A 10,683-nucleotide genomic window follows, 5' to 3' on the forward strand; every position below is an offset into this window, starting at 1 on the left:
CTTCTGCCTGCACTGAAACATGGGGTACAGAGGAAGGGTAGAGGAAGCAGAGGGTTAGAGTGAAAACTTCTATGCTGAAAGGGCTCAGCCGTTGCCAGTGAAGGACAGAGGGTGGCCAGAGGCTTGGAGCAGATGTGCACTGCTTCTGCAAACCACAAGAAGAGGGAGAAAGGCAAAATCCCAAGCGATACTCGCAGTGTTGCCACCTGCCTGCCTGCACTCCAAAGGATTTCAGTGCAGCTGCCCAAGCGGACGGTGCAGAGCAGGGCACTATGCCCAGCAGAGGCAGGCAGGACAACCACCGGAGACGGACGAAGCCCTGGGGCACACAGCGGGTCGCAGGGCGCCCGGCTCCCTGCGCACAAGCCGGGCAGGCAACAGGAGGACCTCAGCAGAGCCACTGCAGGAGAAGGAAATGCGCTGCAACGAAAGGAAGCACCCAGCCCCTCTGGACAGAGACAGCCGAGAAACTGCAAAGTCAGTTCATGGCGCAACAATCTGCAGATCCTCTGCAAAAGCAGATCTTAAGGGCTGAGAGGAAATAAGAGAGCAAACTGGGCAGCAGAACACCACTCCAGTGGGTAAAGTATCAGGGTGGAGCTGAGAAACAGGGAAGCAGCAACCAGTTGGATTCAGGAGGCGAGGCCATTTGCACAGGAGAAAGAACAGTACATATAGTATGTGCTTTTAAAACAAATCAAGCCAGGGAGATGGTAGGCGCGTAGGCAGGGAAGGTGAAAAATTGTGACACATGGAGGAGAATTTGGACTTGCTTTCGGAAAATGTTCTCTTTCAACTGAAAATGCGGACAAGTCCAATTCACTGTACTGCAGGTGTGAGGGTAGATAGCTGCTGAACACAGATTTCACGTGAATTTACCCATCCCAACCCTGCACCTCCAAACCCAGAGGGAAGCACCGTCTTACCCCAGCGACACGCCTGCTCACGGTGCAGGTGACACACTGACAGGCTTTAAACACCATACACAAGAGCTCTGCAGAGACACAGCTCTCTCCCTGTGCCAGCAGGAAACGTGAGCAGGGAGAGGCTGGGTTGCACATAAATCCCCCCCTCCACATTTGTAATGACGACCCTATCACAAAGCTGCTCTTGGGTTTGCTCTCCTGACCCGCAGCCCGCTGATTTCCGTCAGCTTTGGAGCCAGCCCTTCATGTAGCTGTTTCATGTCACAACCTGGTGGAAAACCATCTTCTTTCAGGGACAGAGCAGACTGCTCCTGTTGTTTCCCTGCAGCCCTGTAACATGGTACTGCCATGGCAAGCAAGGTGCCACAGGCTTTGTAACAAGTTTGCAAGGTCTCGGGAACGCAGCTTGTGATGCTCACTCTGTCTGAGCTCTTCTTGACCTACCTGCAGCCTTGTTTCACCTGGTCTAGCTGTAACAACAATTCTTCTAATTGACCAGGTAACCATGGCTGATTTTTTTTACGCTTCTTTATCTTTTTATGCTACTATCATGGGTTTACAACCCTAACATAATGAGGTAGTATAAAGACATAGAGGCCTTGAGAAGTAGAGGCACAGGACGTGGCATGAAGGAGAACAGGTGTGGGACGACAAAAGATGGAGCACAGGCTGGCACTGGCGGCCCCACCCTGCGAACGACCAGTAAAAGAAATGTGGACCTGACGCTGGACGAAAGTGGTGTCAGTGGTAACCAACAGGACCTCTTTCTTTCTTTTTCTGTAATAATTAGATCTTGACAAATAAGATTAGAATGTTAAGCATTCAATTATACTAAGAATAAACTCTTGGCTCTCTCTATATAAGGTGTGCTTCCTTTTTGCCCATGAACAAGACTTAGAGCGTTAACACTGTTCTCTTCTAGAGACTCATCACCCTTTATGCAGGCATCTCCTCGGCTATCACAAGATAGCCCTCCAGCAGAGCCAGCAGATCACTGTTCAGGCCAGTACTTCTGTTTAATCTAACGCAGTACTTCTCTCCCTATCTTTACATCATCTCTGTTCAGAAACTACCAGACCATATTTCTCCCAGATCCCTCCCCAGATACAGTGATGCCTGTGTTTCCAAAGCCCATCGCTCAATGTCTGGAACAACGACTCCTGTAAAACCCATCACCAACACATGGCATTTCTCTGACGCATTTTAGGGATGCCTGGCAGAAACATTTTTCCAAGACATTTTTCTGATGCTATCTTTCACCACAGCACGACAGCCTGCAGCTTTCTAAACAAAGGAAGCCAGTTCTTTTTACATCCAAAAAAATCGCATCAAGACCTTCTTTGGGAAGCAGCCTTTTGTAAAGCATTTCTAGACATTTTCCTAATATATTCAATGCCGTATATGGGTTTTGACAGTGCCTGTTAAGGAGGCTCAGCACAAGCCATGTTCTCTGCTGTCTCAGCACTACAGCTGGGTTAAATATTTCTTGCAGCAACCAGTTTATTTCCTGGAACCATAGTTTGGATCAGGCTGAAAGTATTTGAAAATTCAGGTCAAATGCCCCAAACAGGTCAGTATTAAAAAAAAACCCAAAACCAAAACCAAAAAAACCACCACCACCACGACCACCACCACCACCACAACAAAAACAGATCTGGGCATCTCTCAGCCCAACACCCTCATATCTCACCTCCTAGCTGTTGCTCTACATGAATTACTGTGGAGCAGCAGAGTTCAGAGCCTGCCTCTGTACCTTGCGATCACAGCGCCATGGGCACTGTCATTTGAGATGTGGGTTCAAGTCCCCTGGGACACAGTAGGTCTTCACACCCATCCCTTCTTCTGGGTCAGTGTTCTGGCCACAAGGATAATGCACAAACCTATTCACCCCTCACTGCAGCTTCTGTGACAGTGCCTCAGTTTAACCCTCCATTTCGCTCACTTTTTGCTAAATAGAGAAAACACGTTTCCTTTTTTCACCAAAAGGAAAACTCAACATTTTTTCCATTTTAGTGAGAATAACTGAAAAATATAAAGCTCAACATGAGGCTTTGTGGCTGTAGGTTCAATTGCTAAGCCGAGCACAACTGTCTGGCCTTCCTGCAGACATCCTGAACCCAAGGCAAGGACCCTTATGACCTTTTTCAGGTGACAAAGTGAAAAGTCCCTGAGCTGCCTTAGATGGGGAAAGCCAAAAGCCTGGGCAAGATTTACGTGCAACTTCAACTTAGGAAGCCAACACTGGAAAGAAGGAAAAGAGTTTGCTCTTTCAATGTCAATGAGAAACACCTTCTGAAAAGCCTGGTAAGTACCCACATGGCTTCCAGCTGCAGTCTTCACTGTGATCTTTAACACAATTTCAACCATTTCAGCTCGGGCTGAGGAACCACCATCCATTGGCTTGTTAAAGGCATAGCTGTGATGTGGCTAATGAAGATGTCCAACCGCTTCTCTCCCACCTACCTAGGACCCTATGAAAAGCTACCTAAGACCCTAATTTCTGGCCCCTCAGCTTCTGCTTTCCTCTCCCTACTTTGTATTTTGCATTTTGAACATTCCCTCTGCCCACAACATTTTCTGCATCGGAGTGAGCTCCTTTGTAAATTAAAACCCTTCCGTTGAGACCCAGTCTACAACCCTTTGCAAAAACAGGTTAGCTAACACGTACTGCTGCCCACTTCTTCGCACAGCTCCCTTTGGCAATATCCGTAGGATTTTGCAGTGCTAGGAAACACTGGCTCACAGGTGGCTAAATTGTATAGACTGTGCTAAACAAGGGAACACCAGAGACAATAAATAACCCCATGTCGGACAGGGGGAGGTCTGGCATAACTTTAGCTGCTGTCTTTAACATTCCCTGTTGCTGAGCTTACAGAGGCTGCAACCCAACAGCTCCAGCCACCGACTCCGCCTGCTTATATAAGGCACTTGATAATAATAACCCTTTAGAACCCAGGCTCAGCAACACATTGGGGAATTCCTCTGCAAGGTTTCGAAGCACCTGGGCCCTGACAACATCGACACAGCAGGACAAAACACTCCCAGATGAGTTGGACCCTTCTGCCAATAAATTCAGCTGGCTGCTCACAGCAGCAGACTCCTGTGGGTTAACTGCTACTTCGCCACTACCCTACCAATGAGTTTATGGTGGTTTAGCCTCCGGCAATTCAGACCTCTTGATAAGAGATTGGCATGATCTGTCCCCACTTTGCTGACTGCAGCCACCAAATCCCAGGAGGGTTGCATGCCCTGTCATCACAAAGTAGTGAAAAAACAAGTCTCCTGCCCTCCCACTGGAAACTGAAGATAATTTGAAACACAGCTGAATTTCTACTTGATGAAAATGAAACCCAGAGGGGGGAAAAAGCACAAGAGGGGCCAGGGAACTTTTTTCCCCAAAAGGCTGAGTTGCATCAGCTGGAGAGACAGGACAAAACTCAGCAGCGAAAAAGATGATCACAACTGAGTTTGTAAGGGCAGCAATCATCATTCAAGCAAAACTATGGCTTTGGGTATCTTTGCCAATAAGGAGATGTTTGGATTCCTCTCCTAGCACAGCGCACTTGAACTCAGCTGCATAAACACAACCCACCTTGCTGACAAACGTGCACAGGGATGCAGGCTGACTTACAGCACGGTCCCAACAGCTCTTTGCCTGCTGCAAGCCAGGCAGTTAGTGGGGCAGCAGAGGCAAACGGAGGCTCTTACTTCTCCCAAGTATGAGCAAGCTGGGACAGCACTTTCCAACATAGCTGCGTTTCTTGCCAATGCATGGAGGAGGTCCTACTGATCGAGGCCTTTCCCTTCCTCAGGGAGGAGGAAGCCTGTTCCAGCCCTTTTCCTGCACAGCCACCTGCTTCCTTTGCACGCTGTGATGGGAACGGGGCCTGCGCTCAGCTGTTTTCTTGCCCCCGACAGCTCCCCGGGCGAGAAGGGAGAGCACCCATACCAGCAGCTGCATCTTTCCTTGTGCCACCCAGGGCTTATCTATAAGAAGAAGCTCACAGCAGCAAGCTTTGCAAAGTAGATAATGCAAAAAACTGGTGCCTTGTACTTCTCTGCACATAAGCCCTGGACACCTCCCAGCTGAGATTCCAGGACCTTCCTCAAAGCTAATCCATAAGGCAGTGGCCAAATTAAAGTCTTTACCTTCCTAGCACACGACTTTAAGGCTGCTGTCCCATTAACAGCGCATCCAGATCCTAAGGAAAGGGGCACACCTCCTCTGCCACAGACACCAGAGTTTGGGTCCTCCTGATATCCAGAGCGTCACTCTCATTCCCTCTTTATACTGGGGCTGTCCTGCACGGAGGCTGGCATGCAGAGACCACTTTGCTACAGAAGGCTCTCAGAGGATTACTCAACCAGCATCACAGCTTCTGGGCCATCTCTTTTGCTGATATGCTTTCCCTCACAAAACTTCTAGATAAAACAAGACGCTACTGCAAAAAGTTTTCAACTACGCTCAGCCTCAAAGGGAGGTCAGTGCCAACACACCTTGGAAAACCTTACTGCCCCATTTAAAACCTTTAAAAATGCAGCCTAAAGATCACAGAAAAGGCAAAACTTTTGATTCTCTCCTTGCATACACACCCATATAATATCACTGTTTTCAACAAAGCTATTCCTGACTTAATGAGATAAGCAGAGAACCAAGTGACCTTTTTTACCACGTCCTAGGACCAAAGTCTCTTGAGAAAATGTGTCACTCAAATGCAGCCACATCTCACCACGAGTATCAGGCAGAAACAGGAACATGGCTCCCAAATACAAGCAGAAGTTCGAAAATAGAGGCTGCCAATTTGTCTTTCACTTGGATGTTCTTCTTTCTGATTGCTAATTACCGTATCTTTGTAAGACTGCACAAAGAGGGATTCAGTTTTCAGATGTGGATTACTTGTCTTCAAGCCACAGCAATCACAAATCCACAGGCTGAAAATATGCTTTCTTCCAAATAAATTTTGGCATGGCCAAGAAAAAAACAGTTCTGTTGCTGTTCAGAAAGGCCTTCTCATATCTCCAGAGATCCCGAGAAGATGGTTTGGGGGTCTGGAGCAGCTCAGCACATTTCAAGTAGCACGGTCTAAGGGGGAGGCTAGAGTTGCCTTGAATGAGGCTGTGCTATCTGATGGGCTGCTCTCTTTCTCAGGTTAATCAGAACACAATTCCCACCTCTGACCTACCCCCAGTTTCATGCCTGGGGCATGAAGAGAGCAGTAAAAGCACATACACCACCCCAAACTCGGGGAGAAACCTTCAATTCCACCTCCTTTTCTACCACCAGAATGGCAAAAGCAAAACTCAAAGCATTTAGCCAAGCTACCCCGTTGGTTACAACACATTTGTATCATAACATGCCTATACAGCCTGTCAAATAACAATACCAAGATTAAAACCAATCCACTTCTTCCACACCTTTGTATCAGATAGTGTTTATTTCTGTTGCATGGAGCACTAACCTTCCAAAGATATTTGTACACCCACTCCTCCCTGATGACCAGCATCCTCACTCCAATGACTAATGTTTTCAGGAGCTTTAATAAATTCTGGAGGTGAACCAGACCACCAGAACCTATTTAGACTCAAGGAGCTCCAGGAATCCCAACTATCAATAAGCTACAGAAAACATTTTGTAGAAGAGTCAGATACCAGGACTTCCTACATCTCCTCTGCTTTCTGATTCAGCAGATTCCTGACACCCAGCACATCAAACATCTGGCTCCCTAAAATACGCACTGAGGAACGTACAAGTCTGGGAAACCTTTAACTGTCACTAGAGAGAGAGATGATTTAAAAGGCATTTTTGCAGGCAGGCCTGTCTCCTAAATGAGGGCGCATAGCAGGGAAAGGAGAAATATGCTCGAAAACTGCCATATTCTAACAAACCCTACAATCTATAGCAGCAATTACAAGTCGGCGTCACACAGAGCAGCCTCAAGGTTGCTCTAAACTGCACTGAGGATGGGGAAGAGGAACACAGGGAGCTTCAAATCCCCTCCAGCCAGGACTCGGTATCATGCTATTGACCATCAACACAAGATGTTTGCACCAAGACAAACTGCTGTGCTGAAACCGAAAGCTGCTCACAGAAATTCTCCCATGAACACTTCTAACAAGCAAAAAGAAAACTGGCAAGTGAGAACATAAGCCAGGGAGAAAAAACAAGCCTTTCTCTTCTAAAAGCCCCCACTTAGAGAGAGGGAATCTACAGGCAGGCGTGATTAACACCATAACCAGAAGATGATGCCAGATCTCAATCTTAAATTTTCAGTAGCTGTCACTAATTTACATCCACTGTACCTCTCACCCTGTAGTATGTTTGTTACACAGGTGTCTAAGATCAGGGAGCCCTATCCATGAAGAAGCCAAGGGAAGAATATAATTTCTCGGTGGGAACATGCCTCCGTTTTTCAGAAGCTATCTCATCATGACACCACAACCTAGCCGCAGCACTGCAGCTGCATGTCCTATGTGCCGGAGTACCTTGGAAGAAAGAGTTTCACAGAGGTCCGATTTCAGAGCAGCAGCTCTTCTCCCCGCCCCACCACATTGCCAGGCATCATAAAGCATCGTAAGAAGGTGGCATACCTGTACGTGACATGCACTGCAGTGCCAGGCTCATCTCTCTCCCAAATCAAAGCCACTCTGTTTGGAGACTTTTCGACATGCTGATCCAAGCAATTTACTGTAAGAAAACAGAGGATTAAACAAAGCCTGATCATAAACAAGGTGCTCTGTAAACTTAGCTTGGTCAAGCGTAACAGCAAGCTAGTGTAAGATGAAAGATCATTTGTTAGCTAGCTAGCCACACACTCTTTATACGCTGGAAGTGACAGCGTATGTAGCACTGGTAAAGCTGTTCTTTGCCATATCTGCAGTATGAAAATACTACAAATACTACACGTAATTGCTACAGCTGTCTTAGAGATGGCATGTCCATGAGAGGCCTCAGCTGATTCAGCTCAGCTTAGCTCCACTGGCTAAGCTTAAACCAGCCCAAACCTCTCCCTTGCTCCCTGCAGCACAAAGACAAGACACTCTTTTGATGTTTTTGCTCCCCAGAGAAGCATTTCACTACATAAATCTGACAGACTGTCTTCCCCAGCTTGCATTTTTAGCACTGCATCGTTTGAATTTTCCAATTAAAGCTCATATGAAACATTTTTATCCCAGGATACATAGCAGAAGAGCTGAATCTCAGCTAACTGAAAATATCTAAAACTTTAGGATCTAGGTTAAACTCACAGAATATAGACATCTACACATTACCAGACATCTGGGAAAGATGAACATGTCTCAAGCTGTGTACTACACCTCCTAAAGCTTAAAGGTATAAAATTACTTTCCGAAGGTGCATCTCTCCCCCCTACAACTTGAGGTAGAGGAAACCTGAAGACCTACACAAGATGCTCAAGTGGACTCAGGGAGAGCACCCACCCTGAAGAAACTTATAGAGAATCCACCCAAGAAACCTTCCTGCATGTTCAGTAGCAACTTGCCTGATGGTTAGAGATTAACCTTGTAAAGTATTAATTCCAAGCCTAAACTACGCTCACTTATTTCATTATAATCTTCCAAAGGCAGTTACTTTATTTCAATAGACAACTATTACAAACAGTCAGGCACACTGCTGTATAACTCAGAAAAAACCCTTAAAAAATTGCTGAGTTTCAGATCATATTTCCTGGAAACATTAATACTGGTGGGGAAGGATTTCATTTTTCCAGATAAATTAAGTGCAACGAAAGCTGCCTATTGCTGTCACAATTTGTGAAGTTTAAGTAAACTGCAGCCCGGGAGCCAGCTTCGGCTGTTCTTTGATCACAGCTGATTTAGACCACCACACAGCGGGTGGGAATGAGCCCCTAAAGGTGCACAGAGAGAGAAACCCCTCAGAATTCGGCATATTTCATTTCAAGGACTACTGTCAATCTCAAAAATATGAAAAAACGCTCTTCAGCTGTTTAAAGTCTTTTATTTTTTAAAGTAAATTTGTGCAGCAATACTATAAAAATAAAGGAAATAAAGCCACTTCTGAGGTCATCCTAATATGATACGGGAGGACAAAAGCTCTAATGGGGAAGGCTTTACGCAGTTATACATTAGTTTCCTCTGTCGTCTGTCCACAAGTAACTGGATCTGCTGTGGCTTGGTCCGTGACACTTAGCAACTCCCATCTCCAAGCTCATTGCAGCAACACCCTCACATATTGTGCCACGCTATAGTAAACCACGTTAACGGGGATTCATTGCCAAGCAGCATTTCTTACTCGTGAGCAGCTGTACTAGCCTTCAGAGGGAATTTCTGTTGCAGCAAATCCCAGCTGAGCCAAGTGAGAGCTTTAGCTCTTTGGTCAGTAAGAACTGGCAGGTGAACCAGGGCCAAATGCTATTATTTCCTTCCTGATCTTAGGCTTACAAGAACATTTTGCTCATTTTACAAAATAGAATTTAGAGACCTTCCCCTTACTGCTATACCCTAATGGTTTCTCCGTAGATTTTCTCGCCTCCTCAACAATGCTTGGAAACGATTCATTTCGGTAAGACATGCTCCTGAGAACCCAGTGTCTTGGAAGCGCAGTAGTTTGTCGGGGTATTTTCCTGGCCAGCAGTTACAGTGCAATAAACCCAGAAGCGCTGAAGCTCACAGTTCCCCCAAATCCTATTGCAAGGTTTCCCCAAGCAAAAAGCAGCAGATGACTCATTTGCCTGCGGTCCAGCTGTGTTGGGAGACAGGTACACAGGATGCTCTGGATCAGGGACCTGAACTGTTGCCATATTTCTGGAACTACTTCAAATCAAAAGATCAAGGGACAAAACCAGAGCCTCCTAGCAGAAAACTAGCCAGTCGGCTGTGGCCGAGTGCCGTCTTCATCGTGCTTTAAAAGAAGAAAACCAGCAATAGCAAAACTGTTTAATTCTGTGCATCTATGTTTCAGTGGTCTATGATTATTTTTTTTACCTATACAAAGAAAACTAAGCGGCATTTAGTGCCTGCAGAAGAACCAGACCCAAGACACGATCTAAAATCAGGCCCAGCAATATCTGGATTTCAGACACCTGACCCATGTAGATTCAGAAGGTGGTGCTGATCCCATCTACAGAGGAAAGCAACGGATCCCCGAAAGTCTCTGTGCTTAGCCAAGACCTTCATTTCAATGGGAATCAATGAAAACAGAAGTTTGGCTAAAATCCCTCTGATTGCTGGGTGCTGGAAGCAGGGCTGTACACACACCTCTATCAACTTAGGATCCACTGCTGGGAACCATCTCCTGGGAGGAGACGTTCCCCTATGTTCTCTGAAGACCTGAGGAGGGTTTGCTCTTTTGCTGTGAAAAAAGGTGGCCAGAGATGTTACAGTTCCTGCGCTACTGAACCGCAGTCTGGTGATTCAAGTACTCTCTCAGGAATGGGAAATGAATTTAAGAAAGGTACATCCCTGCTAAAAGACTTCATCACCGAGTTGTACTCTAGGGCTGGGGCTTACTCCCACTGAATGAAACAGGGCCACAGCACAGAAGAGCCTTCAAGGCAGATATGGCCAGGAAGAAACTCAGAGGTAGTTAGGACTGTCACGGCAAATTTTTCTCTTCCTTCATGTAAGTGGTGAAGTTGGAGGAAAAGACTCAGATCTTCGTTTAAGAGAGAAAAGAGGATGCAGCTTCCCCCATAAAAGACTGGGATTCGCACCGTACCCCACCTTTGGTTCATCTTTGTGTCAGCGCTGCAGAGCCCACCACGGCACCAAGCAGCACCCC

The 10,683-nt window shown here is 46.4% G+C and overlaps 1 protein-coding gene across 1 annotated transcript in view; it reads right to left on the bottom strand.

Moving 5' to 3' along the window:
- The window catches only part of ACSS1 (acyl-CoA synthetase short-chain family member 1), a gene marked incomplete at its 5' end in the record, with an annotated part of 30,523 nt that extends 22,883 nt beyond the window's left edge, over positions 1-7,640 (bottom strand). The window contains one exon of the mRNA XM_009580082.1: positions 7,515-7,640. Coding sequence (XP_009578377.1) covers positions 7,515-7,640 — 126 coding nt within the window. The remainder of the gene's footprint in view (positions 1-7,514) is intronic.
- Between the last annotated feature and the right edge of the window lie 3,043 nt (positions 7,641-10,683).

The sequence above is a fragment of the Fulmarus glacialis genome, unplaced genomic scaffold (genome assembly GCF_000690835.1).
Source record: "Fulmarus glacialis isolate BGI_N327 unplaced genomic scaffold, ASM69083v1 scaffold33620, whole genome shotgun sequence".
NCBI lineage: Eukaryota > Metazoa > Chordata > Aves > Procellariiformes > Procellariidae > Fulmarus > Fulmarus glacialis.